Below are 20,629 nucleotides of genomic sequence, written 5' to 3' on the forward strand. Positions count from 1 at the left end.
CACTTCCTCCAACATAGGCCACACCTACGCCAATAAGGCCACACCTTCTAACAGTGCCACTCCCTAAGGGTCTGTAGGGGCCATTTTCATTCAAACCACCACACATGCTACGGAGATTTTTTTGGCACCCTGCCTTTCTGAAGGGCCCTCGTGGCTCTCAGCTTTCTCAGAAACAGTTTTTTAAAACTCGAATTCTATCAGTGTGATTATATAATATTGTATAATCTCCCCATTTAGAATAATAAGCTTAAGGAGTCTGAATAGCTGGCTCACTCTTGGTAAAGATGCAAATGGAAGGATGAGAGGAGACATCCAGCAGCCCAGTTCTCACACGCCACCCATGTCAGAGGTCTCTGCACTTGTATACGTACTGTCCTTTGCCTTTTCCTCAAATGGTAAAGGTGATACATGGTATTCTGTACCTCTCACCATTAGTAGCTTGGTATTGTCTATAGATTCTTCAAACTTGGAGTTATTTAAAGAAAACCAAAGGATTTGTTGAGAGCAATGAAGCTTCCTCTCCTAGCTCTAAACACACTATCCCTCCTAAGATGTTTGGGATCCACTCCTAGTTTCTCCTTCCTCGTGCTTATGGTAAGCCTTATCTGATGTGATGTCCTTCTGAAGACTCTCTCCCCTATTTCATGGGTGGCTAATAGGATGCATTTTGTGTAGTTCTTCTCTTGAATCACGGCCCTCATACGTGACCTCAGCTCTCCAGAAGTGTCTCTTCCTACCTCTTGAAATCAATTGCCATTGCATCTTAACTTTATACTCTAGTTTATGTGGATTGTTTAGACTAGGAATTGTCATGGATGTAGCATGTCAGCATCTGGACTTTGGCCAGGTTGATATGAATCTGGAGTATCCAAAGTCAGGGGTAAGGACTGTTGTCAATATTGTGAAGAGTAGGGTCAGACCACAATGCTGTCAAATAGTGTCAATTCCACCTTAATCAAAAGATGAGTCAGAAATTCAGGCATAGCTTCCCAGGGGCAAAGAGGTTTCTTACTAACTGTAGTGGTTTCAATAGGTTTGGCCCCCATAGACTCATATGTGTGAATTGGCTCACAGAGAATGGTGCTGTTAGAAGGTGTGGCCTTGATGGAGTAGGTGTGGCACTATGGGGGTGGAATTTGAGGTCTCCTATGCTTCTGCTCCACCCAGTGTGGAATTACAGAGCCTTCACCTGGCTGCCTGTGGAACACAGGCACCTCCTGGCTGCCTTCAGATCAAGATGTAGAACTCACAGCTCCTTTTCCAGCACAATGTCTGCTGAATGCTGTCATGCTTCCTGCCATGATGATAATGGACTAAACCTCTGAAACTGTAAGCCAGCCCCAATTAAATGTTGTCCTTTGTAAGAGGTGCCTTGGTTGTGATGTCTCTTCACAGCCTTGAAACCCTAAGACACCCACATCTATGTGTCAGGGCTAGCTGGTTATATTTCTACAAATATACCTATGTGGCCAAGACTTTAAAAGAAATTGGAAACGAACAAGTGAGAAGTAGTGGGAGTCCAGTTAGTGTCTGTGGAGTGCAGTGGTTCATCGTCTGCCCAGTGGGGAGCAGACAGGGAGAAGCTGACATTGGATTGGTCATAATAATTATATGCAAACTATTGTGCTACTGTTTTTGCTCTGGGTTATCTGACTTAACCACGTAGTAGAGAAATAAATTCATTACTTTAGTGTAGCCATGAACAGATTGCAGTGTGTGTATTTTCTGTTGCTATTGCCAAATACCTGAGGGTGGATGATTTATTTTGTAAAAAAAGCAGAAGTTTATTTAGCTCATGGTTCTAAAGGATGGATGGTCCAAAGAGCATGGGAGCAGCCATCTGCTGACATCTGTCTCCCACTGGGTATCATAGTGCTTCCCATCATGGCAGAGTAGGGTGCTCAGTTGGCTTGAGCAATGACACCTCTTCTGTCCTTCCTCATCTGAAGTGACCAATGGTGTCGAGGGGCTCTACCTTTATGACCTTATCCAATCCCAATTATCTCTCATAAGACTGACTTACAAATATCATTGATATAAGAATTTGGTGATTAGCTTTCCAGTATTAACTTTGTGGGGAGGATGCTCTAGTAATAGCATATTTTAAAAAATATAAAAAGGCTTAATTTCCATAACAAGATGACAGTTATTAAACTAATCTCCTACCAAACCATGAAACTATTATTTTTTCCTTCCTTCCTTCTTTCCATCTTTCTTTTCTTTCTTGTCTTCCTTCCTTTATTTGCATTTGATTAAGAAAAGGTAACAGCTATAAAGTTAAACAATAAATTCCAGAATCATTGCTTTTCTTAAAAAGTTCTTAGTCTGGGAGACATCTGTGTCTCCCAGAAAGCACCTTTCCTATTGCGAGGTGACCCTTCTTCTATGACTAGTTGTTTTCTTCTTGGAGTTGTTGTTACTGTTGGGTTTTTGTTTTTGTTTGTTTTGTTTGCAGAGGGGAGGGCATTGTCAGCCAGTTCTCACTATGTAGCTCAGGCTGGCCTAAAATATATAGACACATTTGCCAGAAAGACAGGAGTGTGCCTGTTACCATCTCTAACTATACTTTTCCCCACTGATCATGGTCTCTTAGTTACATGTTGCCTAGCTCAGAAAGAAATTCTGGGAAGTTGTAGCTGACCCATTTTTGAAAAATATTTTAAAGAACACAATGACAAACCATGATGTAAACCAAAGTGTGTTGGGTCTGTGTCCCTGTTCACTGTGTGGATGACAGGTCAAGTGTAGGTGTAGCACTCTGTTTTGACCTACTTCACAAATGCTAGAGCTACGGGGTTGTTGGCAAACAGTTCATTTCTTCTAGAACACTCAACTCCTGTACAACTGTGTCTCAGCTGTCACACTGCGAGATATCTTCTGGAAGAGCCTTTGAGCCACATTTAAGTGACGTCTTTCATAAACATTTTTATGACATTTGAATATATTCTACTGTGAGACAAGTTAACTAACTGGATGACCAACTGTGAGCTATAAACCCATCTCTTGCAATAAAAGTGGCACTAATGGGAATGTCATTTACAAAAACTCTGCTCTTACTTTCTCTAATTAAGGGCCTGTTTTAATTTCATAACAAAATTGTGTATCTTTGCTTCTATTGCTCTTTTCAATGGCTTTGCTTTTGTCCTTGACTCTGTTTCAATTTCATCAACACAATTATAAACTGTTGGTCTGACTGTGGGTAGTGACACCTCTAAACCTGCCAGTTGGGACATACAAGTAAGAGGAACAAACATTCAAGGTTGTTCTCAACAGCCTAGTATAAGGTCTATCCAGGTTCTATAGGATCCTATCTCAAAAACAAAATTGTTGACGTACTCAGTGTATTTCAGATAATTTCCGGTATTAATGTTATTCGGTTTCTCTTTCTTGTAATACTCAGATATATACGTGTTGGCTGTTTATTGTGATGAACTATTAACCACAAAATTGATCATTTTAACTGTTTTTCGACCTAGATTCAGTGGCATGTAAGCTACTTTTCTAGCACCTGTTTTGTTATTAATATCTTTGTTGTTTGCGAGTTTCATTGTTTTCGAGTTTCATACATTTATACAATGTCTATTGATCATACACTTTCACCACCCCCTCCTCTACTCCCCCTATTGAATACAGTTGGGGAGATCTAGAGTCGCTGAGAAATATTCTCCTAATAATAACTCCCCATTGCTGGCAATTATGGTGCACACCTGTAATCCTAACACCAAGGAGCTTGAGATAGGACCTCCTTGACCTCCCCTTCCCTCCCCTTCCCAGCTGCTACCTCCTGTCAATGAAAGTCTTCAAACATTGTCCACTGGTTGATGAAATAAGAAAGTGAACCCTGAATTTGTTCTGCTCCTGCCTCAACGCTGGAGATTTGAACCTATGTCCTACCCCATGCTAAACAGGCTCAATCACTAGGCTATATAGACTCAGTCTCTGTTGTTTTCATTTTGATTCTCTTCTCTAAATAGAACTTACACTAGATGTAATTTACCAGTTATTCATTCATTTAACCCACACTTAAGAGTCACCCATCAATATACTTTAGAAAGAGATAAAACAGCAAAAGTCTTTTTTTTTGATATTTTCTTTACTTACATTTCAAATGTTTTCCCCTTTCCAGATCTCCCCTTCAGAAACCCCCTTTTCCATCCCCCTACCCCCTGCCTCTATGAGGGTGCTCCCTGACCCACCCGCCCACTCCCAGCCTCCCGCTCTGGCATTCCCATACATTGGGGCATCGAATACCCTCAGGCCCAAGGGCTTCTCCCACTGATGTCCAACAAAGCCATCCTCTGTCATATATGTGACATGGGACACAAGTGCCATGTGTCCCTCCATGTGTATTCTTTGATTCATGGTCCATTTCCTGGGAACTCCAGGCGGTCTGGCCTGTTGACACTGTTACTCCCTCCATGGGCCTGCAACCCCCTCAGCTCCTTCAGTTCCTTCTACAACTCCTCCATCAAGGACCACCCCCCTCCAGTCCAATGTTTGCCTTCGAGTATCCAACTCTATCTGTCAGGCACTGGCAGAGCCTCTCAGGAGACAGCCATATCAGGTTTCCATCAGCAAGCACTTCTGGCATCCACAATAGCATCCGGGTATGGTGGCTGTATTTGGAATGGATCCCCCACGTGGTCATCTTTGGATGACCTTTCCTTCTGTCTCTGCTCCACACTTTATCTCCATATTTCCTCCTGTGAGTATTTTGTTCACCCTTCTAAGAAGCACTGAAGCATCCATACTTTGGTCTTCCTTCTTAGACTTCATATGGTCTGTGAATTGAATCTTGGGTATTCCAAATTTTGGGGGCTAATATCCACTTATCAGTGAGTACATACCATGTGTGTTCTTTTGTGACTGAGTTGCCTCAGGATGATATTTTCAAGGTCCATCCATTTGCCACAGCAAAAGTCTTACTGTTCAGAGATCTTAGATTTTGACTTGGATAGGGAATTATATTAGAAGATAGTTAATTATAGAAATGTCTATAATGAAGAAAATTGAAATATCCAGTGTAAGAATAAAGAAAGGATCTCCTAAGCCTCCTGGGTACAGCATTGTGGGATTTGCTGAAACTTTTCCCAGACCCCCTGAGACAGAGTTTCTCTGTGTACAGCCCTGGCTGGCCTGGAACTCACTTTGTAGACTAGGCTGCCCTTGGACTCAGAAATCTGCCTGCCTCTGCCTCCTTAGTGCTGGAATTAAAGTCGTGTGGAACCCCTGCCCCCACTTTTTAAAATTGAAAATAGATTCTTATGGCTGGAGAGATAGCTTAGTCATTAAGAACATGTATTGCTTTTGCAGAGGACCCAAGTTCAGTTCTCAGCACTCAGGCAGCTCACAACTGCTTGTAACTCCATCTCCTATTCTCATCTTCTGTTGTTTTGAAGATTTGCAATCCTAGATGTGGAACCTCCTCACTTTCCAGCTTTTATAGGATACCATGAAAACATCTCTGACTGTGAAACTTTACTCAATTCTTCTCTAACTTTAAAATTCTTTGATTAATTCGTTGAGAATTCTTTATAAAGTATTCTAAGTTTCTTGCAGGATATCTGATCACACTGTGAACCCTGAGATTGTGTTATTACTGAAAAACACCTGTTTCTAGTTGTGGTGTGGTTCAGCCCTTAGCACTTTTAATCCCTCTGGCTGGATGGAATACAGACATGTCCTTAGTTCATGTCTTTAAGCCCAAACAATGAAGGTAAATTTAGTTTGTAGAAAGAAGCACCCATGTTGAAAATTGATGTCCAATTGAGTGGCAGACAAAGTGGCATATCAGAGAAAGATTTGACAGATGAGATTATGCCTAACTCTCATAAGAAAAGAGAGGAAAGAGAGGCTACTTAAGAGAGAACAGTGCAGGAGTAGGGGGAGGCAGTTTTACTGGGACAGTTGTACAAAGACAGGTTGAAGAAAGAACAAGTTATACACAGGTAAAAACAGAATAAACCAGAAAATGAGAAGGATCCAGAAGATTAAAACAGATGGACTGAGTTAGTTTGAAGCCAAGCAGAGAAATTCAGCCAGAGCAGAAAGAGAAGTCAGATGGGATCAGTCTGCTTGGAGTGGAATTTGAACCAAAATAGCTGAATTGAACCAGCCAGCCAGAGTTCAGAAAGAACAAGAAAGGGCAAGCTTAGTCGACAGTAAGTCTAATAGGCTGAGAACATTCTAGGCCTAGACATAATTGGATGCAGGTTAGAAGCTTCCTGTACTAGGCCTCGGTTAGCAGAGAATGTCAGTCAGCCTTGGAGAAGACAATTACAACAGAATAAAAGTTACATTTACAGATCAAGATGTAAGCTCTCAGCTACTGCTTTAGCCCTGTGTCTATAACAGCATGCCGACTGCCATGCTCCCCATGCTAGTCATGGAGTCTAACTCTCTGAAAGGGTGAGCCCCACATTAAATACTTTCTTTAAAAAGGAAAATAGATTCTTGGCTCAGTGGTTAAGAACATGCAATTCCCAGCATCCATACCAGGCAAATCACAACTGCTTGTAACTCCAGCTCTTAACCTCAGGCACATGAGCATATTCAAAGATCTACACATGTACTCATAAATAAGTAATTTAAAAATTAAAGGAAAATAGACTCTTTTCTCATCCAATATATCTTGTTTATGTATTTCGCCTCTCTTTACTCACCCCAGTTCTTCCTAGCCTCCCCTCCCTTCCCCTCCCCTCCCATTTAGATCCCCTTCCTCTTTCTCTCTTTAGAAAAGATCTGGCTTCCAAGAGATAACAACCAAACATAATAAGATAAAGTAAATATCATCAAGGCTGGACAAGGCTACCCAACAGAAGGAAAAGAGCCACAAGAGCAGGCACAAGATTCAGAGACCCACTCGTTCATATTCATATTCATATTCAGGACTCCAATAAAGATTTGTTTATTTTTTTCCAAGACAGAGTTTCTCTATGTAGCCCTGACTGTCCTAGAACTCACTCTGTAGGCGAGGCTCGCCTCGAACTCAGAAATCTGCCTGCCTCTGCTGCTCCCAAGTGCTGGGATTAAAGGTGTGCGTCACCACTGCCCAGCTCCCATAAAGATATTGAACTGAAAGCTACAACATACATGCAGAAGACTTGGTACAGAACCATGTAGACTTTGTGTTTGCAGCTTAGTCTGAGTTCACATGAGCCTCCCTCCACTGATTCAGAGGCCCATGTTCACCTAGGGTGTCCTCTGTCTTCTCTGGCTCTTTGACTCATTTCACTTCCTCTTCCTTGTGGTTCTTTGAGTTCTGGAGGGAAGGATTTGATGGAGACATCCCACTTAGAGCTGTGTGTTCCAACGACATGCTCTTTTGGTAGTGTCTGGCTCTGCATCTGTTGCCATCTGTTACAGGAGGAAGTTTCTCCAGTGGTGGCTAAATAAAGCCCTGATCTATGAGTATAGCAAAAAAGTTTTGTTTACATTTTTGTTTGTTTATGTTTTGGTTTGATTTGGCTTGGTTTTTGACCCTAGTTTCTGGGCTATCTAGTCTTTGGTTCTTGGTCACTTAAGCAGTGTTGAGTGTGGCTTCCATTTCAGGACATGGGTGTTAAATCAGACATTGATTGGCTACTCCCACAAGGTCTGTGCCTCCATTGCCCTAGCATATGTTGCAGGCAGGACAGATTGTATTATTGTCATTGTTTGGAGGGTTTTAATGGCTGCTTCTATTTCACCATGGGTTATATATCAAATTGTTCATCTTATTTTTATTTAACTTTGGTATGTGGTGACTATTGAGAATATTATCCCTTTGTTTTAAATTTTCCAATTTGTGGGAGTACATGCTTTTAAAGTATGTACTTATGATTCTCTGGATTTCCTCATTATCTGTTATGTCTCCCTGTTTGTTTCTAGTTTTGTTAGTTTCTGCCTTTTGGTTACATTGGATACAGGTTTGTTTGTTTGTTTGTTTTTTATTTTATCAAAGAATTATCTCTGTTTCATTGATTCTTTATATTCTTTTCTCTTTTTTTCTGGTCTATTGATTTCAGCTTTGAGTTTATTTCTTGCCATTTATTACTCTTGGGCATGGTTATTTTTGTTCTAGAGCTTTCAGGTATGCAAGTTAAGTTTGTTGTTTGAGAGCTCTTTAGAATTTTGGTGATGGTGGTTGTTTTTGTTTTCTTTTGTTTTTAATGTAGGCACTGAATGCTATGAACTTGCCCCTTAGAACTGCTTCCATTGTGTCCCATAAGTTGAGATATGTTGTGTATTCGTTTTGACCAATTCTAGAAAGTCTTATTTTCTTTATTTCTGTCTTGATCCATTTTTCATTCTGCAAAGCATTGTTCACTTTCCATGAGTTTGTAGACTTTCTGTTGTTTATTTGTTGATACCCAGCTTCAAACTACGATGCTCTGATAAGATGCAGAGAGTTATTTCAATTTTTTTAACTATTAAGACTTTGTGTTTGAAAGTGTGGACAATTTAGGAGAAAGTTTCATGCAGTTTAGAAGAAGGTATATCTTTTTGTGTTTGGGTGAAATGTTCTGTAAATATGTTAGCTCCAGCATATCTCTTGTTTAGTTTTTGTGTGGATGACATGTCCATTGGTGAGAGTATGGTATTAAATGTGAGGGGCACTATGTGATATAACCTATAAACATGGGTGTCCTTGTATTTGGCGCATAGATGTTAAGAGTTGAAATGTCTGGCGAGAATGTGGAGAAAGAGGAGCATTCCTCCATTGCTGGTGGGATTGCAAGCTGGTACAACCACTCTGGAAATCAGTTTGGCAGTTCCTCAGAAAATTGGACATAGTACTACCTGAGGACCCAACAATACCACTCCTGGGCATATACCCAGAAGATGCTCCAACATGTAATAAGGAAATATGCTCCTCTATGCTCATAGCAGCCTTATTTATAATAGCCGGAAGCTAGAAAGAAGCCAGATGTCCCTACAGATGCATGGATACAGAAAATGTGGTACATTTACACAATGAAGTACTACTCAGCTATTAAAAACAATGAATTTATGAAATTCTTAGGCAAATGGATGGAACTAGAAAATAGCATCCTGAGTGAGGTAACTCAATTACAAAAGAACACACATGGTATGCACTCACTGATAAGTGGATATTAGCCCAGAAGCTCAGAATACCTAACATATAGTTCACAGACCACATGAAGCTAAAGAAGAAGGAAGACCAAAGTGTGGATGCTTTGGTCCTTCTTAGAAGTGGGAACAAAATACCTATGGGAAGGAATTACAGAGACGAAGTATGGAGCAGAGACTGAAGGAAAGGCCATCCAGAGACTGCCCCACCTGGGGATCCATCACCTATACAGTCACCAAAACCAGACATTATTGTGAATGTCAACTAGTGCTTGCTGACAGGAGCCTGATATAGCTTTATCAGTGCCTGACAAATACAGAGGTGGATACTCAGCCAACCATTGCCCTGAGCACTGGGTCACCAATGGAGGAACTAGAGATAGGACCTAAGGAGTTGAAGGGGTTTGTAGCTCCATAGGAGGAACAATATGAACCAACCTGTATCCCCAGAGCTCCCAGTGACTAAATCACCAACCAAAGGGTACAAATCTCCATTTGGACCCATGGCTCCAGCTGCACATATAGCAGAGGATAGCCTTGTGATCATCAATGGGAGGAGAGGCCCTTAGTCCTGTGAAGAATCTATGCCCCAGTGTAGGGGAATGCCAGGGCCAGAAATTAGGAGTGGGTGGGTTGGTGAGCAGGGGGAGGGCAGAGGGGATAGGGGTTTTCAGAACAGAAACCAGGAAAGGGGATAACATTTGAAATGTAAATAAAAAATCTAATAAATAAAAATAAAAGTAAACACATCAAAAAGTTGAAATGTCATCTTTATGGACTTTTACTTTGTGTATGTACTGTTTCTTTTGATTAGTTTTAGTTTGAAGTCTATTTTGTTAGATATTAAGATGGCTATATCAGCTTACTTCTTAGGTTCAGTTCCTTGGGGGGGAAAAAAATCTTTTTTTTTAACCCTTTACTCTGAGTCTATTCTTGATATTGAGGTGTGTTTTTTGATGCAGCAGAAAGATGGATTGTCCTACATAGTAGGAGTAGAGTAGGTGGTGGTGGTGGTGGTGGTGGTGGGGTGTGTGTGTGTGTGTGTGTGTGTGTGAACTTTTTTATTTTTCTGCTCTGAAATAATTATCTGTGTTTTCATGAGTGTAGTTAACATCAGTTTTCTTTCTAGCAGCTTTTATAGCACTGAGTTTATATAGAGACTGTTTAAATTTGGCTTTATCATGGAATTCTTTTCTCCATCTTTGGTGATTGAAAGCTTTGCTATTTATAGTAGTCTGGGCTGATATCTGTGGTCTCTTAGAGTCTGCAGCATATCTTTCCAGATCCTTCTGGCTTCTAGAATCTTCATTAGAAGTGGGTGTGATTCTAATATGTCTTCCTTTATGTGTTACTTTGTTTTTTTCCCTTGCAGTTTTTAATATTGTGTCTTTGTTCTAAATATTTTAGTGTTCTGATTATTATGTAATAAAGGGGATTTCTTTTCTGGTCCAATCTACTTGGTGTTTTGTAGCTTCCTGTATGTTTGTAGACAATGTTCTTCTTTAGGTAAGGAAAGTCTATTATAATTTTGTTGAAAATATTTTCTGGGCCTTTGGCTACTATTCTTATATGATTCTTCTTAAGGGCATGCTACTTATCCTATTCCTATTATTTCTAGGCTTGATCTTTTCATGATTCCCCAGATTTCCTGCATATTTTGTATTAGAAGTTTTCTTTTTTTTTTTTTTAATTTCTGAAAGCTTTTAATTTATTCCCTCCCAAAAGAACAACTGCAATCAAAGGGGTTGAAAGGTCAAGATTTTATTGTCTTCATAACAAAATCTTTTTAGAACTGGATCACTTGGCCCTTTCTCTTCTTGTTGCCTCCCAATTCAAAATGCTTACATCTCTTAATAGCCAGCATCCTCTTAGATCTGCAGTTGGGCTCAACGCACTCCAGTCTCAGCACAATCTTCTTTGTAGTTTTAGCCTTTTTGCAGAAAATAGGCTTAGTCTGCCCACCATAGCCACTCTGTTTCCTGTCATAACACCGCTTTCCCTGGGCATACAAAGAATCCTTGCCCTTCCTGTACTGCGTCACCTTGTGGGGTTGGTGCTTCCCACATTTCTTGCAGAATGTCCAGCGGGTCTTAGGCATGTTCACCATGTTCGCAGGGGCGCTAGCAGCTCGGAAAGAGCAGGTTTTCTATTTTTAACATTTTCTATGACCATTATATCCAGTTTTTGTATCATAAATTCAATGCCTGAGATTCTTTCTTCTATCTCTTGTGTTTTGTTGGTGAAGCTTGCCTATATCATTTCTGTTCAAATTCCCAAAATTTTCATTTCTAGAATTTCTTCAGTTTGTGTTTTTGGGGTTAATTTGTTCTCTATTTTCAGGTCTTGAACAGTTTTATTCATTTTCTTATTTATTTTTTTTATTTATTCACTTTACATCACTGTAACTGTCCCCATCCTAGTCACCTGTCCCATACTCCTTCCCCCTAACTCCCCTTTCCCTTTTCCTCTAAGCAGGTGAGGCCCCCCTGGGTAAACCCCACCTTGGCACATCAAGTCTCTGCAAGGCTAGGTGTATCCTCTTCCCACTGAGGCCAGACAGGTAGCCCAGCTAAAGAATATATTCCACATACAGGCAATAACTTTTGCCATAGCCCCCATTCCAATTGTTCAGGACCCACATGAAGACCAAGCTGCCCATGTGCTACATTTCTGCAGGGAGGCCTAGGTCCAGCCTTTGTATGCTCTTTGATTGCTTGTTCAGTCTCTGAAAGCTACAAGGGTCCAGGTTAGTTGACTCTGTTGGTCTTTCTGTGGACTACCTATCCATTTTTCTTATAATGTTTGTTTTAGTTTTTTTCTGCATTTATTTAAAGCATTTATTCATTTTTCCTCACCCTGTTTGTTTTTCTGGATTTTTTTTAAAAAGGATTTTTAAAGTTTCCTCTTTAAGAACTTCTATCATCTTTATACAGGTAGTTTCAAGTCTTTTTCTTGTGCTTCATCCTTGTTGGAACATTCAGGGGCTGCTCTGATAGTGTATGTGGGCTCTAGTGAGGATATATTGCCCTGTCTTATTATTATTATTATTATTGTGTTTTTATGCTGGCATCTAGGCATCTGGGATTGGGATGGTTATAGGACTGAGTCTTGATTTCTGGATTTTTCTTTGTTGGTGGGTATTTTGTTCTTTGGATTCTGTTTCATCTCTGGGCAGAGTATGATGCCTGGGTCTTACATGGTAGGACATTTTCTCTCACAGTGGAGGCCACTGAAAGTTCCAGGTAAATGTGTGTCTGGTTATTGTGAGCTGACACTTAAGGATGAGGTCAGGCAAGGGGTCTGAAGGGAAGCGAATGAAGTGTCCAACAAGGATCTGTTCACTTTGTCTCCTTGGAATTTGGGAGCGGGTGGAGTGAAGACGGGTCACCCCAGAGGGTCTGTTATAGCACTGGGCATGAATCGTGGGGTTTGGATCTAAAGGAACAGACAGAGAATATCCATGGGCAGATTCCTTATTCCTCTGGCTGGAGCAGTCTGTGGGTTGGTCAGGGATGCCTGCTGGAGTTGGGAGCTGAAGTAAAGAAACAAGTTAGGAGAGGACTTTTGTGGGATCCACAGGAGATTGGGAACAGGGGGCAAAGAAGTCTACCACTGATGTTCTGATGTAGAGCTGGAGATGAGACTGAAGGATTGGATTGGGGGAAAGAGAAGAGCCTTCCTGGAACTTACAGAAGAAATGGTGTGGCAGTGAGGCCACCATGATGTCCAACAGGAATGTCAATGAACTTGCTGTGCTTGCTCACTGGGTCTTTGGGAGATTGTAGCTTTGAGATGAGAACAAGTATGCTCCTATCACTTCTTGATATTTCCACAGCCACAGCCTTGCTTTGAGATGTCCTCACTTGGGGTGGAGAAGTTTAGATGTCCTCACTTGGGGTTTAGAAGTTAGATATCAGTTGGTGTGTATTCTATAGAAGCATTGTTCTCTGTTGTGGGATCTTTAAGGAACCACTGTAGTACAGGGATTCTGGCTTCCCTTGAGTGAAAAAGGCCTACATCTTCTCCTATGTACACCGAGCACTCTCCTCCTTATCCTGGGAAAGTTGCTGCCCAGGGCCCTGACTCCTACTCATGCGCTTGACTTTCAAGACTCAATAGATTGTGGAGCTCTTACATGTTCAAAACCTGCAAAATCTGTAATCCTATTCACTAAAACTGAGCTGGCACAAACCCAAACAGGTCTCTGCAGACTCAGTAGGCTTTAAAATGTGATTGGATCTGACTGTAAATGTCACAAAGACCCTGTTCCCTTTATTTATTGTAGAAAACTTTAAGCAAAACATATCCTAGCTGTTTCTTGTCCTCTGGGTTTTTTTATTTTTTTCCTTAATGAGAAAGGGAATCAATTAGAATTGGAATTTTTTATGTTGGAAGGGATTGTTAAATTTATGGTTAAAATGTCCTTATTAACTTGGGTTTATTCCAGTTACAGAGCAAATAATTTATTTTGCCAACATAAAAAGAAAATATCCTCTGTGGTGGGACTATAAATTTTTTCATGCTTATTTGAATTTTCTGTAATTTTTTTTACTATAAATACTTAACTGCTTGTTTATTCAGGAAGTATATTAATAAAGACATTAAAATTTAATATAATAGGACATAATAAAAGAGAATGTCAATGTCTAGAACATCACAATTAATGTTTTTAGCCATGTATTTTATTCTGCTCAGAAGTCTATAATCGCTGTGTATCATTAAGTTTTCTTCTTTCTTAATACACGCTTTGCTTATGGCTTGATATTCAGTGTTTAGGGTAGTTCCTGATTGTAGAAAGGATTTCTTCTAACTGTTCCCATACTTTTTTTCCTTCAGTGTTGGATGTTAGGCAGGATTTGGGGTACAAAGAGCAGGTGTGCTAAGTGCTCATCTTGATGAGCATATGGGAGCCTATATGATATGCACTCAACATCTGAGGTCAGGACAAAGAGGCCACTCAGCACACTACCGTTCTCTCCTGTGTGCATCTCAGTCAAATCTAGCTCCAAACCCATCATTCTGTTTTCTCTGTCACTATTGATTATTGTTATCTTGCTGGACTTTATTTAAAATAAAATAGATAAATTTGTGTTTAGCATTTTTGTAGGTATTTTTCCTACATGATTTTTAAAAAAATACTCCTACATTGCTTCTTCTTTTAAAAGATACTAGGTTCTATCTTTAAAAGTTTTTTTTATACTTCTGTTATGTTTTACAATTATGAATAAATAATTTTCCCCTTTCTCTCTCCAAACCTTCTCACGTGCACCCCTACCTTGCTCTCTTTCAATTTTTTTGTATGTGTTCTTTCCTGGAGAGACTGGTGCTTTCATTCTCAACATTCATTAGTTGCCTACAGAGCTTTGTGTACAGTTGACGTCCCATGTTCTCTCCCTCAATTTTTTTTGACATGTCTATTTTTGCTGTCATGTTTAGTCAGTTATGATGGTGAGACTTTAAAACCGAAGGATGTGGAGTTGAATAACCAGAATTAATAACAAGGTGAAAACATCATCAGTATTTTCTAAATGATGACTTCTGATTGGAAAATTTGAAGGGACAGTTCTCAGTATATAGTCTATGATCCTAGGATCATATGTCCCTTACTGAATAGAATTCATGGAGCCTGTTTCCTTTCACTAATATGTCACTGAATCAGCCACTTCTAGAAGAATGTTGATAGTAAACCACAGTGGTATTAAAAGAGACCATACTGTTCACTAAGAGAGATTAAATATTTTCATATCACATAGCCATTGTTGCAAGTGTCCTAAGAAATTGTCCTTTACTGAGACTGTGGAGGTTGGCCAGAACTCCCATTAGTATCCTGGTTTTGGGTTCAACAGAAAGAAAGCTTTAGGTTATAATGTCAGTTATCTTTTAAATATTTTGATAACTGTATTTTAAAGGAGTTGAGTTCATTTTTTATCATGTTCACTTCAGTTAAGAATGTAGTCTTTTGGGGCTGGTGAGATGGCTCAGTGGGTAAGAGCACCCGACTGCTCTTCCAAAGGTCCAGAGTTCAAATCCCAGCAACCACATGGTGGCTAACAACCATCCGTAATGAGATCTGGCGCCCTCTTCTGGGGTGTCTGAAGACAGCTACAGTGTACTTACATATAATAAATTAAAAAAAAAAAAAAAAAAAAAAAAAAAAGAATGTAGTCTTTTAGCTGGGCGTGGTGGTGCATGCCTTTAATCCCAGAACTCGGGAGGCAGAGGCAGACGGATTTCTGAGTTTGAGGTCAGCCTGGTCTACAAAGTGAGTTCCAGGACAGCCAGAACTACACAGAGAAACTCTGACACACACACACACACACGTATTCTTTTCAGATTTCACCAGATGGTAAAAGGTATTCAGAACACTGAGTTTGAGAGCCCCTGACCCTGAGATATTTGTGAGTCTTGAGAGTCCAAGTCACACTTTACAGCTCATGAGAGGCTGGAGTGAAGAGCAGAAGCCCAGCTGTTCAATTTGCAATTAGAAGTAATGACCACATAAAATTTATAGAAGTCTAGGTCAAAATGAACAAGTGTATAGCTATAACTGGGAGAGGAGTGTTTTTTTATATAGTGAGATACTTTAATATAGTACTCCAAATAACACTATAAGAAGTATGGAATGGAAAATAGTAAAGATGGAGACATTTTGAATAGCATAATTAGCAAGCCTGATTTGGTGAAGGTATATGGAATCTGACACTTGAGGCATGAGACTTCTTTTCAATAAATTTCAAAGGACTGAAATGTAGGCTCACCATTCCAGCAAACTAGAAATGAATGACAAAAACAAACCAGAAAACTCATTTGATTGTAGTGGAGGAGGGGGGAGAGTGTGACCAGAATACATTCTATACATGTATGAAATTGTCAAGGAGTACATTAAAAACACAAAATAGAAGAAATAATTACTTGATCTCGAGTAATTCTTAATATTTAATCTAGAATAAGACCATAGCTTAATGTTTTCTGCATACATTATGACAATGTATATTGTTAAATGAAGGCATCATTAGTAAGGAATTATGTATCCTTGTAAGGGGAAAATCTAAATATCAATCAGTGACAGACACTGGAAAAAGTACAATGACATTTATCCTTAAAATATAAATTAAAGATGAGGACCTGTGAGACAGTTGGCTGGGAAAAGATTCAGTTCAGTCTTGAGTCCTACACCACAGGAGGAGAGAATTGACTTCCATAAGGTCTTCTCGGGCCTCCAAGTATATGCCATCGTAGGTGCAACTTCATACATAAATACATAGCCACACACACACTAAATTAATAAGTAGGCTCAAAAATAAATATGTATTTTTAAAGCCAAATATTAATGACAAGACAAAAATAAAATTCAAGAAAACTGTATACTCTAAAGGAGATTCTTTGAGAGGTTCAATACAATGGAAAGACTTTTCTTAGAGTAAGAAATGAAGCAATAGCACTGGTAATGAGGGGGGAAACCCACATGATATCCCTGTGCTTAGGAAGGGGGAGCTTCCATCAGTAAATTTGTACTAATACAGTTGAAGATATTTCAAATATATAGTCTGAGTAAGTATAATCTTAAAAGAGAAAAAGGAAACTCAGGAATTATCACATAAGTTGAATTTTTAATTACAGCTTCATTCGCAGGAGTACCTCAGCCCAGATGGCTTCACGGAGACACAGAACACTCAAGTTTTTGTTTTTTTTTGTTTTGTTTTGTTTTTGTTTTTTTTTTTAAAGAAGCCAGGTTCAGAAAGACAAATGTTATACTTTTTCTCTCATACACGAAACAAACATATGTGTGTGTGTGTGTGTGTGTGTGTGTGTGTGTATTATTACACACACACACACACACACATATATATATATATAACTAGGAAGGGGATCGTAAGGAGGAAGAGATCTTACAGAAGAGAAATGGCAAAAGGAATGGAAAGCATGTAATAAGATGGAAGGCCAAGCTAGCTGGAAAATGAAAGGCATTCGCCTGCTGGACACAGGGGAAGGGGGCCTGGGGAAGATCCTGGGGGAGGGGGACAAATGAGAACTAAACATAATGAATCCTAATGAATCCGAAGATGCCATGATGAAGCTTATTGGTTTGTAGGCCAACCTAAAACATGTTGATGTTTACAATGTTTTATGTGCATATTTTTAAGTGAGTATTTTTCAGACATGAGACAACAAAAAGGGGATGGAACACTGAAGGTTTTTCATGAGATCAGAATAACCATGACATCACAGGACAAAAACATGACATCACAGGACAAAAAATGACATCACATACTGAGAAAAGTAATTAATAGTCATGATATTGCAGAATAACCATGATATCACACACTCAGACGACTACCCCCAGGAGTTAATGTGATCATCCCTTGAGTGTCTTTGTAGAACAGCTACCTGAGCACGTGCAGTCCTTTTCTATTGAAGCTGTAAATAATTAACAACGTATGCAGCATTTAAAGCATTCTGGATTTATTATGTTACAGTTATGTGCACTACAAATGGAGCTTAAACCTGTGTAGGCTGTGCGCCTGCTGCAGGCTGGAGTGAAGAGCTCTGACCCTTTTTTCTTATCTGCCCAGTCACCTTTATCAGAAAAACCAAGTAGCTTTTGAGTATCGTTCTAGTCATTACTGTGTAACATCATTTAGATCTCTTCCTCTGCCTCCTCTCATTTCTAAGGATTTTTACCTTGTTTCTGATTTATATGGATATGAATATAGAAACATATGAATGTGTTTTATGGATATATAAACATATACGTATGTTTTATGGTCAGCTGATTGTCAACTTCAGTTTCTCATTGCTGTATAGTATGACAGTCACTGGTTCCAGGGATCAGGATTGTAGGGAGAAGGGAATAATTGTGTCTACTCTGACTTTGTTTACAAGCCTAGCTGCACACCAATTCGGATGAAGTAAAGAAAGGCTATAATATAGCCATTAGGCAAGCTTACTCCAGAAACCTAATGTTGATTTAACACCAAAAGAACCCACATGAATTATCACATTAGCAAAAGATAAATAAATGTCTAATTGGATATATGCAATGCTTGATAAAACACAACTTATTTTCAAATTGCCTCCACCCAAACTAGCATACATGTAAACTCAGCATTAAGGAAGCCAAGGTAGGACCATGAGCTGAAGACTACCTTGGCCTACATAGCACTGTCCTGCCTAAATAAAAGTATTCTCACATAAAAAATTGGCTAAAATTTGAAAGGCTGAGAACATCAAATGATGGCAATGTTCTGAGGTCCAACTCTTTGGAAATACTTGAGTAGTTTCTGCTAAAGTTGATGATATGTGTGCCAATCACCCAGCAAGATAGATATTCAACTAAGATGTGTGTATGTAGGTGGGTTAGTACACACCAAAGAATATTCATCATAGCAATTATAAGAATTAAAAACTGGAAATAGCTCTAATTTCGAAGTGTGATAAAGTCAATAGTATTATACCCTTAATTGCTCTGAAGCAATCAAAAGAATAAAACTCATTTAAATGTTATGCAGATGTTATAAGCATAATTCTAAGAGGAAAAGAAATGTTAAAGAATATATACTGAAGCTTTATATTTGTAGCAATTTTGGAAGACAAGTAAATCTCAACCACCAAACTAGGAATGTGTTCTTAGCTCATAAGTCCTGATAGTAGAGACTGGCTATTGATAAGGACAAGATGAAGGTTTATGGCACTGTCAATCCCCCATCTTTTTTTTTTATTTTAAACTATGGTAGAGTAGTAACTTAAATATTTGTGTTGTGATAAACTATGCCACTACACAGTTCTGGGTGGTATTGGCTTATTACAAGGGTAAAAGTATTTAGGAAGTTGTAGTGAAGTCATGTTCTTCTTTATTTTTCAGTGAGAGTGTGTTTACATGTGTGTCCATATGTGACACCAGCTAGCTAGAAGAGAGCATCAGGTGTCCTCTATCACCTTGCACCCATTCCTGTGAAGCATGGCTCTCCCTGAACATGGGACTAGAGGCCAGCGAATTCCAGTTATCTTCCTGTCTCTGCCCTCCTTGTCATTACAAATGTATGTGGGATGCCCTCTTGTTACATGGGTACTGGGATCTGAACTTGAGTTCTCATGACTTCACAGCGAGTCCTCTTTGTTTGTTTGTTTTGTTTTGTGTTTGTTTTGTTTTTAAGCAAGCTTAGTGTTTATTGAATGTGTTTTTTTTTTGTAATATAAATATGGCAAAGTAGTGAGAGGAAATGTAAAGTTAGGTGAGGGTGGGATACTGTGGAAGAACAGCTCTGGAAATGGCACCAGTACCATGGTGTACAGCTTGGGACAGGATATATAGGAGAAACATAACAGTGAATAAGCCTTTGTCACAAGGTCAATTCTGCTTGTTTTCCCCAGAGAGTAACCAATCAGTTTTCAGTCATTCACACGTAATCCAACTTTTGAAATAAACCTTTCCCACTCCGAGGCTGTGGTAAAGTCTGTGATCTCAGACTTCGGACTAGGGCTCACTGTCCGCCTCCATCTTGTGGCGTCAGCCTAACATTGCTTTTCTCCTTCCTTCCTTCCTCCCCCCCCCTCTCTCTCTCTCTTTCTTTCTCTCTTTCTCTCTTTCTCTCTTTCTTTCTTGGTTGGTTGGTTTGTTTGTTTGTTAGGTTTTCTGAGACAGGGTTTCTCTGTGTAACCCTGGCTGTCTTGGAACTCATTCTGTAGACCAGGCTGGCCTCAAACTCAGAAATCTAATCCCAGCCTCCCAAGTGCTGGGATCAAAGGCATGTGCCACCACGCCTGGCTCCGACATTGCTTTTCTTAAGAAAATGGTTTTTCCAGTCCCTGTTTGACCTGCTATAACTGCAGTGACTGGGTCTGACTCGGAATCAAATATGTCCTGCAATGCTCTGTACTGGTGTTCTATAATTATCTGGTAGTTTCTATCAGGTATATGAATGAGTGTTGGTCTCCAATGTCCATATACTTTGAAATGTAGTCTTCATAATTTTTGTGTATTTAGTTTGTTTATGTCTCCTCTTTTTCAGAGCCATGGTTGAGAGTTCTTCCCGATTGACTTGTAGAGACAGGCTCAACCCCATGGGATACATGCCACAATGTGTGCTCAATAGCAGCATTACCAGATCTTCTTCAGAAGCATTCTCAGTTTCATCCAGGATATTGGTGTGAATTTAAATCTCTCTGGCTCTTTCCTGAGAAGCCCTTCAAAACTACAGAACTCCTCATCACTCAGTCTTTGCTTCAGCAAGCCATGGCCAGATGAGTCCACCATCTTGGATAGTCATCTCTGATTCCAGAGCTTGATAAATCTTCAAAACAAAGACATAAGTGATACCTTTGTACCAAAATTTCAACACTGAGAATCCATTTCCAAGCAACAACTGCACACATGCTCAAAGATGCACCCAGTCTGGATCTGGTTGCATGGGCTAATACTTATCAAAGGACAGCGAGTACTCTTAACTGCAGAGCCATGCCTATGCTACCAAGTATATTAGAAGCCATTCTATTTGTACATTATTAGGAGTTAGTGGCACAGGTGCACAGTTTCTACTTCTAGGAGGACCAGCTCTTG

The 20,629-nt window shown here is 39.7% G+C and overlaps 2 protein-coding genes across 3 annotated transcripts in view; one reads left to right on the forward strand and one right to left on the reverse strand.

The window, feature by feature from the left end:
• The window catches only part of Arhgap18 (Rho GTPase activating protein 18), a 258,522-nt gene that overhangs the window by 23,334 nt on the left and 214,559 nt on the right, over nt 1-20,629 (forward strand). The gene's annotated exons all lie outside the window — the stretch shown is intronic.
• LOC110303937 (large ribosomal subunit protein eL42-like) lies at nt 10,859-11,179 on the reverse strand. The gene has a single exon (XM_021175182.1). It carries the CDS (start codon nt 11,177-11,179, stop codon nt 10,859-10,861), a length of 321 nt encoding a protein of 106 aa, XP_021030841.1.

Source organism: Mus caroli, unplaced genomic scaffold (assembly GCF_978045245.1).
Source record: "Mus caroli unplaced genomic scaffold, Mus_caroli_1 scaffold_9, whole genome shotgun sequence".
In the NCBI taxonomy this organism is placed as follows: Eukaryota; Metazoa; Chordata; class Mammalia; order Rodentia; family Muridae; genus Mus; species Mus caroli.

Bases quoted from the DNA above. Each gene is read 5' to 3' on its own strand.
- LOC110303937 (XM_021175182.1), bottom strand. From the start codon at position 11,179: ATGGTGAACATGCCTAAGACCCGCTGGACATTCTGCAAGAAATGTGGG.